The 25110-nt window shown below is 41.0% G+C and overlaps 2 protein-coding genes across 13 annotated transcripts in view; one reads left to right on the top strand and one right to left on the bottom strand.

Annotated features, from left to right (window-relative positions):
- The window catches only part of FYCO1 (FYVE and coiled-coil domain autophagy adaptor 1), a 53321-nt gene that overhangs the window by 18561 nt on the left and 9650 nt on the right, over positions 1-25110 (top strand). For 5 of the 10 annotated variants that reach the window (XM_074840316.1, XM_074840353.1, XM_074840324.1 and 2 more), the window contains exons 8-14: positions 82-2709; positions 3771-3863; positions 4902-5020; positions 6427-6594; positions 7024-7173; positions 8589-8794; positions 9132-9276. In XM_074840316.1, the coding sequence (XP_074696417.1) occupies positions 82-2709; positions 3771-3863; positions 4902-5020; positions 6427-6594; positions 7024-7173; positions 8589-8794; positions 9132-9276 (3509 nt within the window). The other 5 variants (XM_074840371.1, XM_074840382.1, XM_074840376.1 and 2 more) reach the window with 5 other exon arrangements.
- Positions 14461-20317, bottom strand: CXCR6 (C-X-C motif chemokine receptor 6). 3 transcript variants are annotated; one of them, XM_074840401.1, is made up of 4 exons: positions 20018-20317; positions 18659-18804; positions 17194-17261; positions 14461-15893 (listed from the first exon to the last, which is right to left on the bottom strand). In XM_074840401.1, exon 4 carries the CDS (start codon positions 15868-15870, stop codon positions 14833-14835), a length of 1038 nt encoding a protein of 345 aa, XP_074696502.1. In that variant the 5' UTR covers positions 15871-15893; positions 17194-17261; positions 18659-18804; positions 20018-20317; the 3' UTR covers positions 14461-14832. The 3 variants fall into 3 exon arrangements, with proteins under 3 accessions (XP_074696502.1, XP_074696511.1, XP_074696514.1); XM_074840410.1 differs by having other exon boundaries at positions 19564-20317; XM_074840413.1 differs by lacking the exon at positions 20018-20317 and having other exon boundaries at positions 18659-19016.

Here is a 25110-nt window from a genome sequence, read left to right on the forward strand (position 1 = left end):
CTTGCTCTCATTGGAGCACAGCGTATAAATGCATATTTAATTCCTCTTAAACTTTCTGGTTTTCCCCTTCTGTTCATTTAGGCCCAAGAGTTTCCATCCAGCCCCGACGCAAATAACTCGCTAAATGTTGAACACCTTGAGGGTTTTGAAGAGATGCGTGTAGAACTTGACCAGGCTGAGCTGAGGCAGAGGGAACTTCAAGATCGTATTCACCAGCTAGAAATGGAAAACCAGGAGCTCCAGGCAGCTGTCAGCCTTCAGAAAGAACAAGTACAGGTAGAAAAGGAAAAGAGCAATAACTACAGTGAGGAGAACTCCCGGCTGACAAAGATGATCACAGAGTTACAGAAGCAGTGTGAGGTCTCACACTCCACTCAGAGCAGTGTTCATGACCTGCAGAAGTGCCTGCAGTCACTGGAACTGAATGCGGTGGAGCAGCAGAAGGAATATTCAACAAAACTGGAGCAGCTGGTGACCAGCAAGGAAGACTCTGCCTCAAAACTACAAGTGTTGAATCAGGAGCTGGAGGCCTCCAGGGCTTTGGTTGCCATGAAGGATCTTTGCATCAATGAGCTTAAAGCCAAGCTGAGTTCCACAGAACAGAACCTCAACCTCCTTGTAAAAGTAGATACTGCCTTGGAGGAAAAGGGACAGCAAGCCACAGCCCACTGTAACTCTGCCCTACAGATACGGGCACTGTTAGAGAAGCTTCAGGAGACAGAAAAGGAAAAGGCAGCTATGCAAAGACTCAGTGATGGACATGCCTCTCAGCTGAAAGCAGCAAAGGAGGAACTGCAGCTGAAAGAAGAGGCACAGAAGGAACTGGAATCCAGATACAATCGCCTTGCCGCTGACTCCAAAGAAGAGAGTGAAAAGCTTCTTGGAAGCCTGGAAACCATGGCAAAGGAAATGGATGCACTTCAGAAGGCCCTGACTCTGAAAGGAAAGGAGATGGCTGAGCTCCAGACCCAGGTAATGGGGTCACTGGCTCAGGTGGGGTCACTGGAAAAAAATCTTGAGGAAGCAAGGAAAGAAAAAGAGAAACTTGAGGAGGAGTATGGTAAGAGGGAAAGAGCACTGAAACAAGAAGCCCAGTCACAAGCAGAGCAACTTGAACTACAGGAGGGACGCTTAACAAAGGTGAGTCAGACTGTGCGTAGCCTTGAGGAGCAAAACCGGAAACTCTTATCTGAGAAGGAGCATCTCAGCCAGAAAGTCAAGGAGCTGGAGGAGCAGATGGAGCAACAAAACTCTGCAGTGAGCGAAATGGGTGAGGAGAGCAGGAAACTGAAAGCAGAGAATGCAAATTTGCAGCAGTCCAAGAAGAAGATGGAAGGGAAGCTGAAAAGTGTGGAAGCCTCTAAAGATTCTCTGGAAGCTGAGGTGGCCAGGCTGAGAGCCTCTGAGAAGCAGCTTCAGAGTGAGATAGATGATGCCCTGGTGTCAGTTGATGAAAAAGAGAAGAAGCTCCGGGATGAGAACAAACAGCTGGATGAAGACTTGCAGAATGCCAGGAGGCAAAGCCAAATTCTGGAGGAGAAATTAGAGGCTCTGCACTCAGACTATGAAGAACTAAAGCAAAGAGAAGAGACCACCAAGGAGTCTTATGCCTCACTTGAAGGGCAGCTGAAGAGTGCCAAACAGCATGGTTTACAGTTGGAAAAAAGCTTAGGCATCTTGAAGGAAAGCAAAGAATCTCTCCAGTCACAGCTCACAGAGAAGGAAGTAGAACTGCAGGGCATGGAGAGCCAGTGTGAGCAGCTAAGAGCAGAAGCTGAAAGACATAGGAAGAAAGCAGAGACTCTTGAGGCAGAAAAGCTCAGTGTTGAAAAGACATGCCTTCATCAGACAAAGCTTATTGAATCCCTCACATCAGAAAAGGAATCAGTGGAAAAACACCAACTACAGCAGGAAGCTTCTCTGGAGAAGGAGGCAAAAGAGCTGGCTTCCAGACTGACCATAAGTGAAGAGCAGTTGGAGGTCAACCGAAGTGAAGTGTCTAGGCTGCAAGTAGAAGTCCTTGACCTGCGAGTCAAGCTTCAGCAGACTACTGATGAGAGAGAGCAGATGAGAGGTGAGCTGGCAATCACAGAGACTGTCTTGGGAGAGCAGAAGGCGCTTGTCCAGCAGCTGAAAGAGCAAAGTGAGTCACTCAACAGAAACCATGTGCAAGAATTGGTGCAATGTAAAGAAAGAGAAGAAGCACTGAAAAAAGGTCAGGAGATGGTAGCCCATCAAAAAGCTGAGCTGGAAAATAATTTGCTGAATCTGAAGGAAGAACTATCCAAGGTTAAGCAGTACTTGGAATTTGCTAGAATGGAAAACGAAGAAAACAAAGATCTCCTCCACAGGACCAACACAGATATGGCTGAACTTGGTATTCAGATTTGTGCCTTGACCTCTGAAAAGGTGAATGCAGAAGAGCAGTTAGCCCAGGCCACAGAAAGGCTCAAAGAACTGGAAGAACTGACAGCAGAGCAACAGGAGAAGCTGAAGCTTGACATCTCTAATCTCGGACAGGAGAACAAGAGCCTGCAAGAGAAATTAGAGGAGGCTCAAATATGTGCCTCAGCTGTCCCAAGTCTGCAATTGCAGCTGGAGACAGTAAAGAAACAGGCACAGAGTTTCCAAGAGACCAGCCAAGAAGAGCTGTCTGCAATTAAATTTCAAATGAGCACAGAGATTCTAAATTATCAGACAAAATTCAAGGTAAATTAATGTGATTGTTATAACTGAGGGAGCTGGGCAGGATTTCCCCTGCTTTACCAACTGCTGCAGCAATTACTGCATGAAATCCTAAGGTTTGTGTTGGTCAGACTCTGAGACTAGCACGCAACTAGCCTTAACCTGGGAATGTGAAAATGTCTCTACATTCATGACCTAGGCCTATTTGAGGTAAAATAACTCTTCAGAGTTTTTTTAAGATGTCTAAGTGTGGCCATCCAAGCACAGCGGAGAGGCCATGTGATATGGAAAAGCCAGCCAGTAATGGAGAGGGTGATGATTTCTTATGTTGGCACTGAAGGTGGTGTCTACTGTAACTATTCCCTCTGGTCACAGGTGTGATTTTTTTTTTTTTTTTTTATTTTTTGGTAGGAACATTGCAAGACCTATTACCCACACCCATAACACTACTCCTTAAAACTGATTTTGATGAAAGCAAACTCAGACTGAGCCCAGATACTTTTGCAGTTAATTCCCTCATGTATTTTTGCTTTCAACTGCTCAAGGTAGCAGCCAAGAAGATCAAAGTTTTGCTTCCAGAAAAACATGAGTCAGCCCTGTATATGTGAAACAGCATGCCTAAAGGCTGAAGATTTTATTATGTTTCTTCCGCTATTCTGACATAGTGACTAAGTTGATCAGAGGCTTATGCCACCAGTGGTATCTAGAAATCCCATGAGTTTGAGAAAATAGCATACATTCATTTATGTTTCATTTTCTTAAAAGTTTCTTAAATCTCAGTATGATTTGGGCTATCTCACTTTCTTGAGCCAACACATTTTGCAAGTTGGACCTTCTTTTTGATAAGTACTGTAACAGCCCATAGCAAGTAACAGTAAAACACAGCTGGTCCGCCACCACACCAGGGAGTTTCCTTGAATCCGTGAGTTGGATGTCTCTTTAGCTGTCTGTCCTGAGCCTGACAGTGGTGCTGCATTTATCCCATACGTGGCAGTAAGAACACTTGTGATTCACAATTGGGAATTTTGTAGGTGAAGGAGTGGCCACTAGAGAAATACTAACTCCTGGCTTGATCTCTCTGCTAGGCTGTCAGCGAAGAGTGTGGAAAAGTAAGAGAGCAGCTTGAGGAGCAGAAGCGACAACAGCATGCTGCAGAGGAAGAGATTGCGGAGTTACAAGTAGGTGCTTGATCTGATTAAAAGACAGAGGTGTTTGTGTCAGCAGGCATTAGTGTTACAACTGAGACATCAGGCAGCATTTCTGATCATTGGCTGTGAGTCTGAGAATGCCCTTGAGTAAATACAGGTGCTGCAGACAAAATACTCAGCAGCTGAAAGTTAGCCACTGAAACAGAGATTGTGAAAAGCACAGTGGCACTTAGGATTTGTCCTGCTTTGAAAGCTAGTCAGGTTTTATGAAGACCTGGTTATGTGTACACTTCTTAAATGCCAGTGCAGGTTTAAAAGGTATCTGTCGTAGGCCTTGCATGCCCACTGCACACAGCCGCATGTGTGGATCCAACTGGTTGCAGGCTGCAGGGGGCACTGAATCAGAGAATTAATCTGGCTGAGAAATAACCCAGCCAGAAAAAAGTAGGATTTTTACAAGGCGTTTATCAAACAGTTGAGTTAGGAGGGTCATACTGAGGTGTAAGGAATTCAGAAATAAGAAAGTTAAGGTTATTGAACCTGGCCCTGCCTGCTAGCAGAAATACGTACACCTTTAGATGCAGTTAGGTATGTCCCCTGAGGACTCTGAGGTTGGCAGACTTCTCTGGAGAGGCTAGCTGTGAAAGAAGTTTTTGTTTCCATTGTACTTCATGTTCCATATAGCTTTAATAAACAACATTTTCCTAATTTAATTTTTTTTTCTTTTGAAACTTTTAGGTGGTGAAAAAATTTCTAGGGCATATTCTTTTGCCATTATCTTTGAGAGATTTTCCTTGATAAGGAGGCAAAAGCTCAACTGACATGGACTAGTAAGAATTACAGGCTTAATGCTCTCTTACTTTAGAGTCTATCCCTTATTCAGTATGACAGAAGTAATCAATCACTAGTACACAACTAACTAGTGTCTGCTTATACAATAATATCTTAATAGGTGGTTTGGCTTTAACTGATTCTTTTAAAGTATCGTTTAAGTGTCTTGGTAATTGTCCAGTGCTTGGTAAAGTGTTGTTTTTATATGTAAGGAAATACAGTAATTTATTTCATTAGGCTGTGAACACAAGTTTGTCTAGAAAGCTGGATGAAGCAAGAGAGCAGCTGTCTGAATCAGAATTTGCTCGGCTGCGGAAGGAAGAGGAGGTGACATCTCTGAGAGAACTTTTGGAAAGGTGGGAGTTTGGGTTTTTTACACAAGCCGTTAATTGTAAGCCAAGCAAGGGACCAAAATTGCTGTGGTTTATGAAGTAGCATGTGCCATGGGGTTTATATAGGGCAAATAGTGCATGGGCACTGACAGGGAATATCAGATTGGCATTTCACGTGAGAAATACATGAAATACATGTGCACAGCACACATGAATGCAAGGTTTAGGTTTTATTGTATTGTTAATTTAGCTGGTGATATAAATTCATTGTATGTCTTCCTTTATGAAACTGAAAGACATTTTATAACCTCCTTTTACCTTATAGGTTAGTCACAAAATTAAAACACCGGTGTTGGCTCTTTTTTTTTTTTTTTTCATAAGGAATGGAAAATTTGCACTTTTTGACAGTTGGTTTTTTCTCTCCTCTCCATGAAGTTTCAGGGAATCAGTAAGAGTTATTTGAATGGGACCACAACCTGCATATCTTTGTTAGGTTTATTATCAGTTTTAATTATCTTAACATGGGATGAGTTTCCAAGGTCTGTAACGTGGACCTGTGTGGTACAGATTATCTGGCAGTCTGAAATAGATCTTCACGAGACATGGGCTCGCACAGAGACTAATGAGTTAACCAAAGCCTATGTATTTTTACATTTTTTGTGCTGATATCATCTGTGTTGGTTGGAAGACTGATGATTCTTCATCTATGCTGAAGGTTGTCAGTACAAAATCTAACTCATCAAAATATTTGAATTCAGCTGAATTGCCTGAGTGAGTTCAGACCAGCTCAGCTCTTCGTGTTGTGTTGCTGTAGCATTTTTGATCCATTGCTAGGACTCACAGTACTGAGATGACCATATTGTCAAGCCAAGACTTACATTCTTGGAACCTTTCTGGGGATGCTTCTTTCCACTGACTGTTCAGTGAACTCAGCTGTCTTAATGTTTAGTTTTTGAATTGCATCTGTGTTAAAAGAACATAGTGAGAAACTAGTTTGCTTCCCTTTTGTGAACATGAAGGCTATGTAAGAGTATGTGTTAAACGGCCATTTGTGTGCAGCCTGCAAACTCTGGGCAACCTATGGCAATAGGACTTTCCCCGTTTAGCTCAGTTTACAGCTGCTGCTGATCTTAGCTTCCAAGGACACTAATTTTGTTCCCAGTGTGGTAGCCATCATAAGCTTTGCTATAAGCAGGGCATCCAAGAAATTGCTGATTGCAGACTGTATTCACCAGATGACAGATCTGTGTGCACTTTCAGTGATGCAGAAAACTGCAGAGATTCTGGCTAGCTATAAAAAAATACACACACTGAGAACAATTTCACTGAAACTACCTGTTTATCAGGGTGGAGGACCCCTTTCTTCTGTGGGGAGGACTTGAAAGCACATGAGCTAAAAACAGTTCTTAATTGCCTTTGTATTTGATCAGGATCCAAAAAGAAGCTGATGAAGCAAAAGAGAAGGTCCTTGATTACAGTGAGAAGCTCAGCAAGGTGTCAGCAGACAAAGATAGCAGCGACCAGAAGTTATTTGCTGAACTGGATGACCTGACGAGAACAAAACAGTTCCTCGAAGAACGATTGATAGAACTTATCAGGTTGGCATCAAGATAATCAGCAAGCAGAAATAAAAATCCTAGCGTAGGATGTTAAGGGATACTGCCTAGGTGATTCAGTCTTGTATTCCTGAATTGAAGATACAGGTAATGGCCAAGTTCATCAGCAGCTGATATTTTGCATTTGCATAATGCAGTCAAAAATACAACACCCAATATTATCTCCTCCGTAATTTGCTATCTGTTTTGCAAAAATATGTAGTTCTCTGAATGGCATGTATTTTTCTCCCCTGATTTCGAAGAGCTTTGGTAGGTTTCTTGATCTATCTTTATTCCTGAAAGCTTCTCAGAAGTTACAGCAAAGCAATTTTTACTGTGAAGCTTTCACCAGCATTCAAATTGAAGTTGGTTAACAGCAAACCAGCACTGATAATTTCTGTGTTTTTCTTTCTTGTAACTGTGTGTCTGCAGAGATAAGGATGCTTTGTGGCAAAAATCAGATGCTCTGGAGTTCCAGCAGAAGCTTAGTGCAGAGCAAAGGTGGCAGGGGGACACAGAGGTTAATCATTGTCTGGACTGCCAGAGAGAGTTCTCATGGATGGTGCGCCGACACCACTGCAGGTCAGTTTGCTGAGCTCTGTTATGCTGTTCAAAAGCAAAATTCAGTATGATCATTTACATGGATAAAATGCTTCTTAATGTTCACAGTTTATTGGTCAAAATCATTGATACGGGACATTGTAGAGGCTGAAAGAACACATGAGCTCACAAGGGAATAAGAGACATTAATGGAAAGGTCCCTTGACATGTATTAAGGCAAAGATCTGGATTGGGGAGTGTGTCAGTTTCTCATTTCTGGAAACAAAGATAATCACACCCTACCCAGTGTGTTTCTTTGGAGGACTGTGTTTTTAATGTATTTATTATGCAGTGCTCTGTGTATGCTGTAAACAGTATTCACTAAGATGGTTTTGCTAATGTGATAGAAGTATTCCAGAACAAATCCAACATAATGTGCAATTATAAATTTGGTTACTTACACTAGGTATGTTCAGAGATAATTACTGGTTGCAGAGTAATCTTTTTTAAAAAAGTTAATATTAAATTATTTCCTATACAGTTAGCTTGCTTGGAGTTATTAGTTACCTGATCTAGATTTATTCAAATATGTTTAAGTGGATACATTTCAGGGTCTTAGTGATATGTTTGGTTTGGCTCTTTACTGTTTTTTATCCTCATGACCTGATTCATCATGTAACATATGTAGTACTGGGTCTGTTTCAATTGCATATGAACATGGGGAATGTTTGATGAGCATTAATGAATAGTGAAGTCATTTCTGGTAACAACTTCCAAATTACTCATTTCTATTAAAATCTGTGAAACCTTCTCGTGAATGATTTAAAAGATTATGAAAACCAAAACCACTAAGACTTCATGAGTAACAGTCATGCCTGTGGGGTGCTTTTCTGCATGAAAATCTTAACATGTTAATTAAAAAGTAGTTGATAGGTTTAATACTGATAAACTGCAGAGCAGAGGGGGCAGGAGGGATGAACGTACATGTATGTGTCCAATATTGCTTTTTCTTCTCTGTCTGAAGTGGGGAGGGGTGACTGCTAAGTAGAGACATACAGATATGTTCTTACAGTCCTTACAATCAAACAAGAGCTTTGCTCTGACATTTGGCCTGTGTAATATTACTAAGTACATTTCCTTTGTATGCACTTAATATATATTATTTATTTGCATTGCATATTTGTGGGTATTTTTTAATCTTTATATTTAAACACATACTTAATTTTTTATTAGTATTTTTTATGTTTTTTTCTGTTTCCCCTATTTATTAAGTCAGCAAAGTATGAATGTCAATTTCTGTCCTGTGTTTGTCAAGAAAACTTGCTTCACCTCAGAAAGCAGCACAGTTGTATTATGAGAATAAGACCATTATGACAAAGCCCCAAACTCTGTTACGTAGATATGTTCCACCTGTGTGTGTTACTATTCTAACACCTTTGGTTTCGAATCATTTCTAGAATGTGTGGTCGCATTTTCTGCTATTACTGCTGCAACAACTACATGGTGACAAAGCCTGGTGGAAAAAAGGAGCGTTGCTGCAGAGCTTGCTTTAATAAGCCTAGAGTCATTGTGGACAGCACAGATGACTCTGGATCCAGTGCCAACCAGGAAGGATCACCAGCTTCATTGGAATCACCTGTGTCACCATCTGAGAGGGCTTTTGGTTAGTGTATTGTTTGCATGCTGTGGAGAAATAAGTAGGGTTCTTAGACATTCTCCAAGAAACCACATGGTCACCTCCTGCTCCAAGGACCTGCATGTTCATGGAGTGTTTTCAGGATGGGACTGGTCCTGTCTTTGATTGGTATTGGCAGAAATTTTCATGTATATTAGATTAGTGTCGGTCAACCTGAGGTTTTCAGTTGGTTCTACTAGTTACCTAATACTCCTGTAAAGGTAGAGGAATGGCCCAATCTTCCCCCTTAAGGGTTTTGCTTGTTTGTTTTCCAGCAACCAGCTAATATTGTTTATGTTTCTTTTCATATCCTGTTATGGCACAGTTGCAAGTGAAGCCTCTAAACCACCCGATGATGCAGCATTTGATATAATCACTGATGAAGAGCTGTGCCAAGTACAGGAATCAGACTCTCTCCACAATGAAAGTCAGATGGAGGGAGAGCCTCTGGATCAAAGTGTGACAGATCTGTGAGTAAACACTGCTTCATTGAGAAGGCACTCTTTGGGGTTTTGTTTGGAGTAGATTTTGGGGGATTTTTTCCATTCAGTGGGGATAGCCAGCCTCTGCATAAAGAAAAGACACTTCTCTTCCCAGCCACGTGTTCAGTAGGCCAACACAAAATAATTTTGGCCTATTTGCAGAGTCAGCATCAAATCTAGTAAATCCAAACAGCTCCATCCTCTCCCTCCACCTGCTTCACCACAGCACAGAGGAGTAGTCCCAGTTCTGAGCTGTCATCAGGCCACCTGTCACTGTTAAAATCAGCTTTCAGGACACACTGGATCACTGGTCATTCACACTTAACTTATAATAGGAGCTAAGCAATACTCTGTCAGACTCACCATTACCTGATATCAAGAGAACAAGGAGGTGGGGAAAAGATATGGAAAGATGTCCTGTTTATGGCAGGCTTCATTGAACTGAATATGAAATAACTGGTCTGTGTCTGTAGGATTCCTTACTGCTTTAAAAATGATAGCTTACAGAAAAGAACAGGAATTGTGTAACTACATCTGGCACAAGTTTTTTCTTTTTTCTTAAAATGAGAGTGAATGCAGATTTCAGTTATTTTTTTACATCTATTTCTACATAAATTACCAATGAAGAGGATCTAAGGCCATCTGAATATCCTAGTACTTGGTTTGAAAACTATGTTGTAGTATAGTTTAATGTATATCCATATTTATACAAAATATTGTTTTACTATTGTTCAAATATTTTCAATATTTTCCAAAAATTCTGTTCTGTAAAATATATTATCTTTCAAAAAATTTTATATATTTGAGAAAAAAAAAAAAAAAGGAGCAATTTCACCTAAATTCTGTACTTGTTTTTCTTCTGAGCAGAAAATAAGCGTGATAAATCGAAATGCTAAACTGAAAATAGCCACAGAGTAACCAGCCTACTGCTGAGAAAGCAGACATAGACTCTTTTGCCCTCAGCAGACCCATTTCCGGCATAAACCACAGTGACTTGCAATTTGATTAGAAGGCAGACAGTACAGACTTGTTTATTTGGAAAAAAAACTTTTTGAAATTCTACATTTTTGTTTCTTGGTAAATAATTTCTGTGTATTCTGCCTCCTTTGTATACTGTTGACACTGACAGTGTATTCATGTTTATCATGCATTGGGCAGACATGAATGAACTGAGCTTCACAATGCTCTTGTGAAGTTAGTATTGCCTTTGTTTTGGAAAAGGACAATTTGCACTGACGGATGTTTGTTTGTTTTAAGAAGAAAAAAAGTGTAATGTGCTACTACTTTGAATTCATGCTGTCTGCAGAGGGGATATCACAGGTGAGTTAGCTCTGGAGAACACAACCAGGAGAAAAGAAATAAGTGTGCATCACCATTTTTTTGAATTTGGGATTGGGCTAAATCCATCTTGTCCCACAATGTATTCAAGCTGGAAGGAAAGGTTGCCACTAACAGTGGAATGCTGTTCTTCAAGGGCACCCATGCAACATCCTACTTGTGCCATGTAAGCTTAAAGGCTTTCCATCTCCCCTTGTTCACAGATTATAGGCAGGAAAGCCAGGAAATGGTGTTTTATCCTCTGTTGCTCTTGGTTCATCAGTTTTACGCTGCTATGGTCATACTTCGAGCTTGAGACATACTTTTCAGAGAAAGCAGACCATACCTGCTCTTCCCCATAGCACTTGTAATGTTTGAAAGGTCTCACTTAGCCTGAACACCGGCGAGGAGAACAGCCTTCTTACACTGTGGATGACTTGAGCATCTGGTGTTGAGTGTGTGGTTTTGTGTAATGGGAGAGATCTAGAAATGATACACGAGTTAGATGATGGTGTGGCACCTGTGGTATGCGTTGAAGAAAAAAAGCAAAACCCAGTGTTGATTATGACAGCACAGAAGTTTTCTCACTTGTTTCTGTGGTGAGGAGTATATGTGCACCCAAAGCCTGAGTGTAGCTTAGCAGACGAGCAGATAATGCAGCATTTGATACCATGAGTGTTTGAGGGTAAACGTGACAGAGCCACTATACTGAGCATGAGCAAAGGTTCCTCTAACCCTCTGTCCTGTCTTTGACAGCAGCCCATAGTGGGTGTACTGATAATTTCCCAGTGTATTTTCTCCCACCTTTCAAGGATCTGCAGTCCAGGGACTTTCTGAGCTGCTGGTTTCACTGCTGCAAATTGCTTGACCATACTGGACTGGCAGACCACCTTGACTTCATATAGACCTTTGATCTTTTTTTTTGAAAATGCCCAGCTAAATGTGGCCTGATTCTTATGTGGAGACTTCAGGGAGTCTTGAAGTATAAATAATAGTCCACTGGCATCCCAATGATGTTCTCTTTGAATGAAATTGTATATATGGGGTAGAATTTACTTTGATATTGTGCCTGGGGAAGACAAAAAGGGTCCACGATTGTGCTTGCTAGATGCATGTCTGAGGAATGCATACAAATACGTAAGTTTTCAGGCCAGACTTCTTTACCGACATGCTGCTGAAAATAGTCCAAGCTATTCATTTTTTTTGCCAGAGATTTGAACTACTCGCTGCAGCTCTGAAAGGGAGGGAGACGAGCAGCCAAGAGAGGGAAGAGAACGGAGGCTGGCTGGTCCAAAGAGAGATCTGCAATAGGCACGCTGTGTTGACGTAGCTTCTTACGGCCTGACTCTGCCTGTCTGGCTATGATTTTCACACTGACCTTTCCTTATTCTGGGTGTGAGTTCTCATTGGACTGGAAATGTGAGTGTGTGCTCAAAGCAGTGAATTATCTTAAAGGACATTTTCTTTTCTATTTGTCCCCTTTCGGCGTCTCCTGACTGTTATTCTATTTTTCACTTGTTCTCTTCACTTAACCTTGCCACTGTAGTTCTCTCCCTGAAGTGACATGAAATGATTACAACGGCATTACTTCATAACAGCAAATTTTGAGAGATTGCCTTTATTGGTACAGGTCAGTTGAGAAACAAAACACATCTTAGTCATGAGCTGCACAGGTGTGTGGCAAGGTAAGATAGATGCTGTCATAACTCTGGCTGACCTTGGAGCAGCTCTTTCCTAAAGGTTAAGATTAAGCAGCAGTCACTTCATGCTTTCAGGTCTGCTATGTGAGTTTGGAGTGACCTGGTTGAACTCCTAATGTAAGAAGCTGAGGTAAGTTGTGTAACTGCAGTACATCCTGCTACTTCAAGGCTCATGGGTTCTCTTTTGAAGTGTTGTATTTTTAAGCTTTTATTTCTGAAGCATTCTCATTTGCAGATTGTGTTCTAAAACAAAGGTCAGGCTATTGCATAACACTGGGTCAAAGTGCCCAGGGTAAACCAGTGCATTTCCATTTTAACATGTTGTAGAAATTACATGCCTGCAATAAATGTTGCAGCAGCAGAATCAATATCATAGACAGCAGAAGTGTTAAAAAAAAAAAAAATGCCACTACCTTGGTACAGAAACACAGAGTTTATTCACACCTTGGTACTGCTTTTGGTAGAAAGGACATCTCAGCCTGTCTGTGCTGTGGTTGCTTTGGTTTGGATTCTTTTTTTCTTGATGATTCATCGCACTCTTTCCTGACCTAATTACAACTCACATGGCCGGGCAGGGTGCCAGTATAGCCAAAAGGGGGAACTGCATGTGGTCTGAAGCATTTGCTGTCCTGCTCAGAACCATCTGGGAGAGAAGTGGGGACAGGAGCACTGCTGGCAAAGCCTGCCTTGCAGCTGTGTGTTGGGATAGCAGCTTTACTTGCCACGCAGACGTGAAAGCACAGCACAGTCCTTTCAAGCTTTGTTTTTAAGGATGTTGCACCGTTTCACTGTGGGAGAAACAAGAGAGACTGTGTAGTAAGGAAAGGATTGCCTAAGCAGCTGTTTTCTAAGGGGAAAAAGGTGACATGGACACAATGATGCCAATAAGAGTCAGGTACCACTGAGCTTCAGTGATCTGGTAGGAAGGACTGAGTGTTAATGGGGAGAAAAGGAACATCCGGAGTGAGCATGGTTATTGCAAGAATGGTTTGAAAGAGGTTAAAACTGGTATTACAAAGCTGTAATGCAAAGGACTTCCAGCCTTTGGGCCAGACCCAACCCTGTCTTCATCACAGGCAGCCCACAGCTGCATAAAGCCCTCCCTCTGCTCCTCTCCAACATCCCTTCTTTCTTTTCCCTATTCCAGTTTTCACCCCATTCTGCTACTCTCTGCAAGAGCTTTTACATGCTGTCTGCCACAATCTGCACTACCCCCTGCGCACCTTTTTGCCTCCCGCTGGGAAGTGAAAAGGCCAGAGGTGGAAAGGAGGGACTGCAGAAACAAGGAAGGAGACCAACTAAGGAATCCAGAGTTTCATAGCAAGGGAACCAGGATGTCAAGGGAATGCCAGGAAAAACAGGCTGGGAAGATGTCATGGTGCAGAGAATGTGTGGGAATTAGGGTGTGAGAGTTTGTGCCTAAGGAAGCACTGCTCAGTGTTAGAGCCTATGTGCGGTATGATATCCCTTGTGTTGACAGGGGGTCTAGTCATCTGGCAACATGAGCTCTGTTATCAGAAGTAAGATAGAAAGATATATATAGGACATTCAGACCATGAACCTGGTATTAGATGGAAGACAGATGAAAATACTGCTTTATTACAGAAATTTTAGGTGAACACTAAAGGAGTGTCTGTGAAGACCTTCTCCCAGATGGAAAATGCAAAAAACCCACAAAGAACCCCAAACACACATGAAACCGAGCATGAAGATTGAATCTATGTTTTTAATCCAGGAATTCTCATGAAATTAATGAGCTGAACTAAATCTATATCTTTGAAACAAAGCTCATAAATGCTTTTTGCCGGTCTCGGACCGGCCGGGATCGGGACAATGCGCTGAATCATGACAAACTCACTCAAGTTTGTTGAAGGGGGAGCATTGCCAAGAGCAAATGACACCACACTGTATGCAAACTCCCAACTTATTACCACTTGTTTACATAGGTTCATTTTTACTTCTACATCCTGCTGACCTTCAGGTTTTGTCTTTTTACTGCTCATGTGCTCACCATGCTCTGCAGGTGTTTCTTCCTGCTGTTTCTCACACTCACAACATGGTGTTCCGTAATGTTGCCTCAGTTATCCACAATCATTCTTCTAACCTCAAGGTCAGTTTACATTTTGCTAACTACCAATTCTTAATTCCCACAGTTTTTGTTAACAAACGCCTTTCATGGAAAACCAACAGGCCAGAGGTTTGGTGAATGTCTCCAGCCCCTCTGGAGTCATGAAGTCCAAGTTAGTTTTACGTCATGAAGAACAGAGTTTTGTCTCATTGTTTCTTATACCTTTTGAAGATCTTCTGCACAGTTAATTCAGTTATCAGCTTTGTCTTAGGATCAGCTTTGACCAGGAAAAGCAGGAAACACACAAGTATCAAGATTAAGATAGATTGGCCTAAAGCCAATCACAATGTCTTTACTAATGGGATTGTATTTCCTCTTTCATGCAGGCTACCTACCTCAGTATTTACAAAAAAAATTTAAAAAAAAGCTGTAAATAGTTGCCAGATTTTCTAGGCAGTGTTATAGCGGGTACATGCTTGTTACATCTGCATTATTTGAGGCAGTAAAAGTTCTAGAGCCTTCCTCTTCAGTGCTTTGGCATGATTTAGTCATAACTTGCCGTTTGACACATCTTGAATTTTTAATAATTTTCTGTAAGTTCTTCCTGAATTTCACCCCCATGAAGAAATACAGAACAGGGTTAAGACAGCCATGAAAATAAGCAAGAGCTTCTGTTACAATGATTGCATATTCAAAGCTGCTGTTCAAGTTAAAGCTCCAGTCTATGATCTTTATCAGTCTCAAGAAAGTATAGGGTGACTGAGTAAGAATAAATATGGCAACTACAGAAAATATTTTTTTTAGAGATTTGTTCTTTTGAAAACTTCTGGCGTGCAATAAGGTTCTAATAATTAGTGAGTAGCAGATGATCATGGCTAGCATGGGAATAAAATAGCCAAGGGTCACTTGGATCACTTCAAGAACCAGCTCTGTGTGATGGTTTGGGTATTCTTCCTGACATATTGCCTTATCAATACTAAACACCTCACTAAAAATAAACTGTGGTGTGGCAAATGCTAGTGATATCACCCAGATCAAGACACAGATTAATTTGCCCCATGTCATTCGTTTGGTTTGACACATATGTGCTTTGGTGGCAAAAGTAATAGCAATAAGCCGGTCAATGGTGATAGACGTTAGAGTTAACATTGAAGTGTACAAGTTCAGAGTATACAAGCCCCGTATAACGTGACATGCCACAGTGCCAAAAGTCCACTCCTGAGCAGCAGAATATGCCCAGAATGGCAGCGTCCAAAGGAAGACCCAGTCAGCTATAGCCAAGTTCAGCAAAAATACATCTGTCAGCATCTTCAGTTTCTCATAGAAAACTAGTATGACAAAGACCAGCGCGTTTCCTGCTAGCCCAAGGATGAAAACAGCCAAGTACATACAGGGCAGGAAGACTCTTGTAAATATGTGAAAATTCTCACTTCCATTTTCGTTGGGATCAGTCATGGAGAAGTTATAATAAAAGTTGGCAACATCTGTAGTTGCCATGTTGCCTTCTTTTTAAAGACAGCCTGTAAGGAGACACATTGAGATTTTTTTAGTCAGCGAATAGTTAAATCCTAATGCATCCAGGAGACAGACAAAATCCTAAGTGCTATCAGATAAGAGTTGTAGTAAAGCATCCATGACAGGCAAAAGCGAATATATTTATTTGCTGAAGAGGATTGTCTTGACAGTCAAGACCCAAACACAACAGCTGGTGGATTTAGACACATCATCTGTTACTAGATTTATACTAAGGAGGACTCAAAAGCATAAACAAGACAATTACAAAGAGGTTTCTGGAAAGAGAATATGGATTAAGCTTTCAAATACATCAGTGGTTTAGTGTTTATATCGAAGGTTTCTGGGGAAACCCATGAGAGAAGCAGAATTTGTTTTGCCAAATTCAGCCTTTAGGCTCAGGTTGCAGGCTCTAAGCGTCAGAGTTGTTTGGCTTGGGCTGGACCTCTCTCAAAAAGTAGGATTTGACTCTCAGTGAGCAAGTGCTTTAGAGCTTGTGGTTTGGTTTAGTTCAGCCTTAGCTAATTAGATGTTAGTCAGATTGTCAGATGGTGGCACTTCTTCCGTTCCCCTCTCAAGTGACTTACTGGAAACATGGAGGATTTTCATTAGTATCTCTTCCCCATATGATTTTGGTTGATCTGTTTCAAACATTTATATTACTGTCAGAGAGAAGAGTGACCAACCAGTCCTCTGTCAACCCCCATCTATGACACCTCTTCCTGAGAGCTGATGCAGTATCAGGTCTCCAAGGCAAGGGTCTGTTTTCTGTCAAGGCTGTCACTAGCACATGAGAGGAACAGCCATAACAGTAATAACCAGATTTGAAAGTTGTTTGCCTTGTAAAGAAAATCTTTCATGAGACAGGTTAATGAGGTTTTCAAAGATTTAGCATAAAGTTAAATGTCCTCTCTCTTGAGCTACAAAGAACACGTTTCTGTGAGACTAATCCTACTACAAGATATTACTCAGCGTAAGATTAGCAGAATTCACCTCTGAATCATTCAGACTGGCAGAAAGGCCTCGCCTGTGTGAGTTATAACGTGCAGCAGATTGAACGTTACCCGAAAAAGTAGTTTCCATGGGGCCAAGAAGCAGAGCTAGTGCAGTCTCTTAGTCACTAGAGAAGTACTATAAAACTGTGTGCCCCTTTGAAAAGTTACTGGCTCTTTATAAAATAGTTTATGTTTCAGCTCAAATGGAGGCCAAGCACAGGATGAAGATAACCAGCAAAAGTAAGTTAGGCCTAACAACATCAAGGCAAAGTATGCTGAAACAAATGGAAGCACGGTGTTTTATTTTACGTACTCTTTGCAACAGCAGTCAGCTGACGTTTCTTGCTTCTTTCTTGTAAAGGAAAGGCCTTTTCCTCTAAACTGAAACAACGTAATTACCAGGTACTCAGTTACGTAGTTTGACAATGTAACATTACATTAGTAGCCTTACTAAAATAGTACAGTTCTTTCTGGTGTCCAAGCTTACTGGAAATCAGCCTTTAGGAGAGTCTTATTGACTCTTTTAAAAGAAGAATTTTTAATACTTGCTTTTAATCCATAATAATTTTTTTCCCATAATAAGATACAGAATTCACTCTCTGGACAGACCAAAATATTTAAAATTTTAACTAGCTTTTTTCCTGTTACATTAATGTTCTTCACAGGAATTTTCAAATTCAGGCAGTAATACCTTAATTTGGTTTTGATGAAAACAAATGGGAGTTTTACTATAGATTTCATATGGAAGCCAGGCTAAGATAATTGTTGAACTCCAGCTGTGAAGAATTTTTTATAAACAAATAGCAGGCACTGGCTTCTGATATTCTTGTCTCCCCCACATGCTGATATGAGCAGATCTGCATATCAATGGAGAACAGAATGCTGCAGAAGAGATCTTTGTTGGCAAGTACAGAAAATATTTTTTTAGAGATTACCCAAGTTAAAAATGTTTTTAACATGTCATGCACTTTACATTTCTCAGTTAGCTGGGCTCCTAAACTCTGAATTTATGGATTGTGTTTTAGGAAAGAGATGAGGTGACTGACACCATCAGATAGCAAAGGATCAATGGCCGTCCTTGAAAGTGACCTTTCAACTGATGCTCTAGAAATTTATCTTTCTTTTCCTTCTTTCTCTTGCCTGAATATATAGCCATTTAAGTTCCTTCTTGGTTTGACAGCAGGAGAAATGAGTCTTAAATGCCTGACTGATTAACAACCCCTCTGCAAAAAAAAAAAAAAAAAAAAAAAAGAGGAAAAAGTCCTACATGCATAGAAGTAGGCTAACCTTACAGAACTGCACACTCATTTTTGACGCAAAGTCAGGTGTGGAAATTTCTAGCCCAAATATTTTTTTTTTTCTTTTTTATGCCGGAGAGCAAAAGGGAGCTGAGAAAGACCTGCTAAAGTGGAAAACTTTTTAATCCCAATTGTTGTGTTCCAGACAAGCTGAAGTTATAGTTTAGAGTTGTTCAAGAAGGCTCTCTTAAAGGCTGATGCTATTATAAGGCTAAACAGGTTTTGGATCAGCTGAGCACCTCTGCCAAATATTTGCAATCCTTGCTACTGAAAATGTGCTGCAAGTGTGTATAACCTGATATGGAAGTTAAAAACATAGGGTTAGAGCCTTATCTTCTGCAGACCAGCCTCTCCAATCCACATACAGACCAGTAAGCTTTTACCTTCCCTCCCCCACCGTGGATGTTAAATTTTAAGAAAGTCCAGCAATTTCCTTTAAAAATATTTTCATTCATTCATGATACATTTTTATTATGTTACCTGATACGTTTCTATCCAGAAGCTCTTGAAGTATCCTGCTTGTTACTCACACACCTAAGTTAGAATCCACATTGTGTGTTGTCTCAAACTTGAGAGTTGTCACGCCTTGTCAGACTGTTTGTTCATGGAGTTATTCCAGCTTTCCTCTAAAGGAAAGAACAGTAGTCATCTTTCTACCTGAAGTGAGATAGTGGGAAAGCATTTTGTTTGTTAGGGAGGGAGGGAGGAGGAAGAAGATTCCCTGGTCAGAACAGTGAGCAGGTTAAGTTTATTTGCAGGTAAGCATTGTTACAGTTTGTATGTAGGTTCTAAAAAAGTTTAGAAGTTTAATAGAAGCTTAAATTGTATAGAAACAACATCACAGGTAGAAAAGTGAGCTAAAGAGAGCCATGCAGTGTCCAGTGTGTTAGTACAGGATTTGCTTTGAGGTCTGGTTCTGTTACAACTATCAGATTGATGAAATGGAAATGAAAGCAAGTAATGGAGAGTCAGAACATGCTACTCTGGTTTGTCCCAGCATAAATAGACAGTTCTCCTCCTGTCACCAGAATAATGCTGCTTATCATCACCACTCTGGGAACTGGGTATCCCAGGAGCTGGTAGTCTCAGTGTTATAGGCTTTTTTCCCCATTTGGTGTCCACGGTCTGATTTCTGTTATGGTGATCAGCTATCCTGCTTTAGTAGCTGCACCTGAAAAGCAGGGTGTAAAAAGCAGTAATAATGATCCTGCCAGTTGTTCATTTCTGTTGTCTCAGGGTTCCGAACAGAAAATCCAAGATCAATCTTTTAAAGATAACTCTAGATAAAAAGTAATTTTAGCATATAATAATAAACAGCATAATTTGCCATCATTATAAATATAGACTGTAAACAGAAAAATGGTAAATAATGCTCATAAACCAACCTCATTAGAAAAGGGTTTTGAGATTGTAATCAGAAGAGGTGAAATTATCTTAGATACATATTTGTTTGAAGAGATGAGAGGTTTTCAAGCACATATCAGTTGGAAAAACAGATTCTGGAGCATAAATGGAAAGGAGATAATTAGCATATGCCTTCTGAATTCCAGATATCCAAAAAATTTTTCTGAAGGACTTTTTCAAAACCTAGCAAGTGTAAACCAAAGAGCTACTGCAATAACAAGGCATCGGGAAAGATTTAATAACAAAATCAGTATCTTCAGCTGTGTGGATAAAACCCCACCCTTTCTCTTAAACTTTGCATATCACAATGGAGGGTATCTGTGATACTAACAAAATCTTTCAAGTTTTAATATTTCTAAATGTTAAAGCTTCTTTTTTGTTGTATTTTTAAACTGTCTAGCTAATTCACCTGAAGTCAAGAAAACATTCACTTACTAGACATGCCACATCTTGGGGGAACGCAGTCATCTTATCTTTCAAAGGAAATGTGAAAGCAGCAGTTTGCTGTATTTATCAGTTCTGAAGCCTGTGCTGCTGCCTCACAGCTTTCGTAGTTGTTGTTGACCAAAGCAACACGATGTGAAGTTACTCTTTTGTTTTGATTCTTGAGTGATACTATTACAGATAACAATAGTATGGACAAGCTGTGCTCTCAAGATAGAGTTCAAATTCACTTACATGTGGCCATTCGTCTGAAATGTCCAGAATAAAATTGATTTTTTTCAAAAATTATTTGCAGAATGAAAACAATCTGTATTTATCATTTAACTTTTTTAACTATGCATGCATATTTTGTGACAATACTGGATTTTCAAATTCCTTCTCGTTCTTCTATTTTTTCTGGGGTAAAAATATTCCAGTGACAGTTTTGTCTCAGATTTTTTGTCCATCTGAGATGAGCTAGAGATGGCTAGAAAGATTGTGTTGGTGACCATCCCCAAGTGAGGTTTTTACCTTTAATGCAATCTCAGCCGTAGTTAAAGTTGGTGTGTATGCTAAATTTTCTTTCAGAGTCAATGAAAGAAGCTGGGAGGGCCTCTATACATTTACAGGGGAGCTGGAGGGGGGCTACCCAGTGCAGGGGTGACTGTTTTCACTTGAAGCAAAGGCAGGGGTGGGAATTGACTTAAAGCCTATGAATACAAGATCTGAGAGAGAAATAGTTGTGAGGAAGCTCTTGGGAGGGTGCAGGGAAGTGGAGGTGCCTGGGTGGCACTGCTTGATGAAGTGATACTCTGCTGTTGTTTGTTCTGACTGTAATTAGGGACATCTTTTTTCCACTCCTTGTGATTAAACTACATGCCTGGCCACGACCACAACTCAGCGTAAGCTGTAGCTTTCATTTAACCTTTTCTGTGGTATTCCTTCATAGCAGGAGCCAAGTACCTGCACATCCCATAAAGCAATGTGCTGCATGCAGTGTACATAACATTTCAGGTGGTTTCCTAGCTGTGTTTATCAGCTATGCTCACTTCCCTAGTGAGCCGCACTGCTCTTGGTAGCCTTTGGAGACTCATCTTCAGGAGTGGTGATTAGTGTAGAAAAGATTTTGCAAGAGAGTGAGGCAGTATTCAGAGAAACTAGCCTGTGCAGTTAGATCTTTGCAGCAGCTTGTGGTACAGTAGCTGGAGTGCTTCTGGGACTCTGTTCTGTACCTCTGAGTACTTGAATTTGGTACCTGCAAATGTGTGTAAAAAACCCACATGAAATCTGACATAACCCTACTTGCACAAGAAACGCAAGGCCTTGTCATGCTCTTTAAAATTTGGTTCTCCCTTGTGCTTCAGTGCATGTGGTAGCAATTCCTCCATCTCTGCGAAACAAACTCACAGCAAGGTGCTGAATATCTACAAACTGTTCCTGTCATACAGATGACCAATAGGTTGCAACAGCCACCCGCTTTTAACAGTTACTTTCCGATGCAGAATAGGGCATGAGGATGATAAAGCAGTGGCTAAGCTATGTGGTAGCATATGTACCCTAAAATGGTGTGAATGTCTGCCTTGAGAAGAGATAAAGTTCCCACCATGTTGCAGAAGGCCAGCAATTAGCCCTTTCTGCCAATGAGGCCCATTTAAATTCCTTAAAATCAGAAAGTGTTGAGTTGCTTTTGAAGTGTCTTAATCATGCATTTATAGAGAGCTCATCTGAGCTAGTCTTGTCAGCCTAGTTCACAGTGACCTTGTTGCAACTGCTGCCTCCTCAGTCACCATAGATGCTCCTTTCTCAGAGCGTACAGGCAGGGATGGCCTTCCCATTGAGACCAGTACCCTCCCGACATCCATTTGCCCTTATCCATACATGAGGTACCGTGGGATCACTTCTGTGTAACTTCTAATACACTCTTTACCAGAGAAGTCTGCAGTATCAGCAGTATCATGCATTCAGGATCAAAAGAAACTCAGAGATACTTTATTTTAGCTTACTAGCCTAACTGTAATTTGACCTGTTTCCTCCTTTGTTTCATAAACTGTGTTCCCATAAAATATTTTTTGACAGCCTGCTTGAAGAAGCTCTCTCCGGTATAGGAATGGCTGCTGCTGTGTGTGTCTGCATATGTGTAGCTCTGTAAGACTGTATGGCTTTCCTTGGTTTACCTGTGGTATACCTATTCTAGCATGACTGAATTATCACTGTGACCTAGGAATTATGGTAAAAATAGAGGTGGGCTGTGTGAGTTTATCTCAGGGAAAGGGCTGAGGGACTAGTTGATATTCCTGGTTGGGTCAGTGTGAAGAACACTTATTGTATAGTTGTGAAGCCCCCTGTGTACAGAAACCCCACCAGCTGCAAGAAATCTGCAGGCTCGTGGGATGGAGCAGCCTCTGAAGAGGTACAGGCTGGGCTCTGCGGGCTGGGCAGCAGCTCTGCTGAAAGGCCCTTGGGGGATAGTGGTGTAAACCCAAGCCAGAAACTGCCTCTGCTATACCTCTCCTGCCTTGGTTTCCCTGTAATAGCCTCCAAAGAACTGTGCAAGGAGAAAATTCCATGGTGTCTAAGAAAAAAACAGCTAGTTTTTGGGAGCAAATACCTCACAACTGAAAAGTCTAGGGTTACCCATAGAGCTTTAGGATCTTTGGGGCAGCGGCTTGCCAGTATTTCTAATGTTGATTCCGATAGTCATCTGTTTGCTGCCTCCTGCTGGGGAGGGGACTTGAAAGCACCTGATAATCCCAAATGGTTTATTTTGAAATCTGTTGTCTGAACTTCTTGCAAATGTAGCATTTGACTGACGACTGAAAGCTGTCTTAGTCTCAGAGCCTTTGCCAAACCTCTTCCATATCACAATACTCAAAAAAAATCTCAAAAAATTTTGCATGTTGTCCCTTGGAGCACAGAAATATCCCTTTGTCATGATTGTTTCCCTAGCTTGCTTTCTCTGTATGTACCAGTTGCCTCTGGTCTTACAGATAGAGTGTAATCAATTTTAAGGCAGGGGAGTCCTTTTAGGTTCATTGGGTTTTTTTCACACAGGATATAGCATAGTTAAATTGTACTTTTTTTTTTTTTTTTTTTTTGAGAAATGACTGGGATTTCCTATGTACCAATATACAGGTCACCCACAGCATAGGGGTGGATCTTCACATCCATGCATTTTTTTTTAATCAGCTGTCTGCATGATGCTTTCCCATCCCTACATATGTCAGGGTTTGCCCATGACCCTTCCATCCCCTTCCCACCCATACGCATTCCTTCATGAAAGATACTGTCTTGCACCCTGTTAAAAACTCAATGAACTCTGTATCCCCAATGCTTCATCCCAAATCATGCCTCTCTTCTTGCCCATGCTAAGGGCTGTCTGTGCATCCTTTCTTCTGATTCTTCACCATCCTCTTTCTTTTCCTCTTTCTCTTTGTTGGGCTGGAGAGGAAGGTTGGTAACTATGTTAGGGTGCCTGGAATGTGTCTGACCTGCTAGGTAACAGCAGGCCCAGGGAATCACTGGTGCACTTCAGCCTTCTATTGTTTCTTGACATTAGAGGCATTTGCAGACGTGCTTGCTGGGCTAAGCAGCTGTTAGGGGCTCTGTACAGCCTCCACTCTCCATTTCAGGTTTCTGGCTTTCACACAGTTCAGTAAGGTTGTGGCCCTGGATGACCAAAGTTCTCTCCAGAAATAATTGCATGCTGACAGGCAGATGGTTTATGGGATTCTACTGCACAGCCACATGAAGCCGACACCTCAGATGCATAGCTAGAGCTGCCAGAGCTCAGATATTTATGAAAACAGAAAATTGTTGAGGGCAGAATTGATCCACTAATTTGATATCCTTCTATGATAGGGTCACCTGCCTAGTGGGTGAAGGGAAGGTAGTGGCTGGTGGCATACCTGAGACAAGGAAAGGAAACAGTAAAGATGTACTTGATCAGCATCGGATGTACTTTATAGGATTTTAGTAAGGCATTCATGATGTTGGTCACAGTATTTTTAGTATCATTTGTAAGAAATGCTTTCCATATATAAGAACAGGCACAGTGGACCAGACCATCCAGCTGAGGGACAGTGACCAACAGCAGATGCCTGAGGAAGAGCATAAGAACAGGACAAGCATGAAGTAATACTTCTTCAAAATGCTCCACCAGCCTCTGACAATCTGTGTCTCAAGGATTTGCTGAACTAGAGCTGTTCTCTTCTTGCTCTGGCGTCTTTTTCATGCTTCAGTTCTTCCTGCTTTTCAGCCCCACTTCATATTACTTTAAAAGAAAAGAGAAACCGTCTGGATTTTCATAGATACACCAGAAGGTGCATATTCATAACCTGGGGACCTGGCAAGCTGCAGAACATCCTTAGTGCTGCCACCTAGTGTGATTAGGTCATCCAAGAATCAATTCTGTCAGGGAGCCAAGAGTTCCAGTTAAATGGTGAGACTGTGTTTCTTTTATTTTCCACACAAGCTACCAGACCTCAGTTTAGACCACTAGACTCAATGGGATGTCATAAAGAGAAGGAGAATTTGCTTTGTGATTGTAATGCACTTGGTTTTAAGAGACAAAGTAGGAGACTTAGCATTCCCTTAGCCTATTGTGAGTAGGTGTGGTGAATTTATTGGTTAGAGCAGCCAAGAGGCAAGCTAACCACCTAACCATGTCCTAGGTTGCAGCAGCAAGAATAAGGAAAAGCATGTATTAGAGGAGAACATGGAAAATATATTGGTTCTGGGATTTAATTTACATTTCAGTGTCCCAAAAGAAAGGTGAAATGAATGGATTAAATAAGAAACTCTAATGGCATGGCATAATAAATCATGGAGTTTGACACTTCTGGGAAGCCTGTAGTCCTGTAGTTCCCTTGGTCTGTGAAATTAAGGGTGTGTTCCTGTTGTGGTGGGAAGGGAGAGTTCTGTGGATCACAGCATGAAGTCTGTTGCTGTTCCCACTGTGCAAGCAAAATATATGTATAGGTTTACATATTTAGTTTTCTAGGGGTTTTTTCAAAATCCATTTTCTTATCTAGTTGTATAAAGAGAGTTAACAAATTATTTGTATCACTTGCTAAGTATTTGCATAGATGTTGTATTAACCTTTATGG

The sequence above is a fragment of the Strix aluco genome, chromosome 1, assembly GCF_031877795.1.
Source record: "Strix aluco isolate bStrAlu1 chromosome 1, bStrAlu1.hap1, whole genome shotgun sequence".
NCBI lineage: Eukaryota > Metazoa > Chordata > Aves > Strigiformes > Strigidae > Strix > Strix aluco.

Coding starts and splice junctions, on each gene's coding strand:
- CXCR6 (XM_074840401.1), bottom strand. CDS start 15,870: ATGGCAACTACAGATGTTGCCAACTTTTATTATAACTTCTCCATGACT.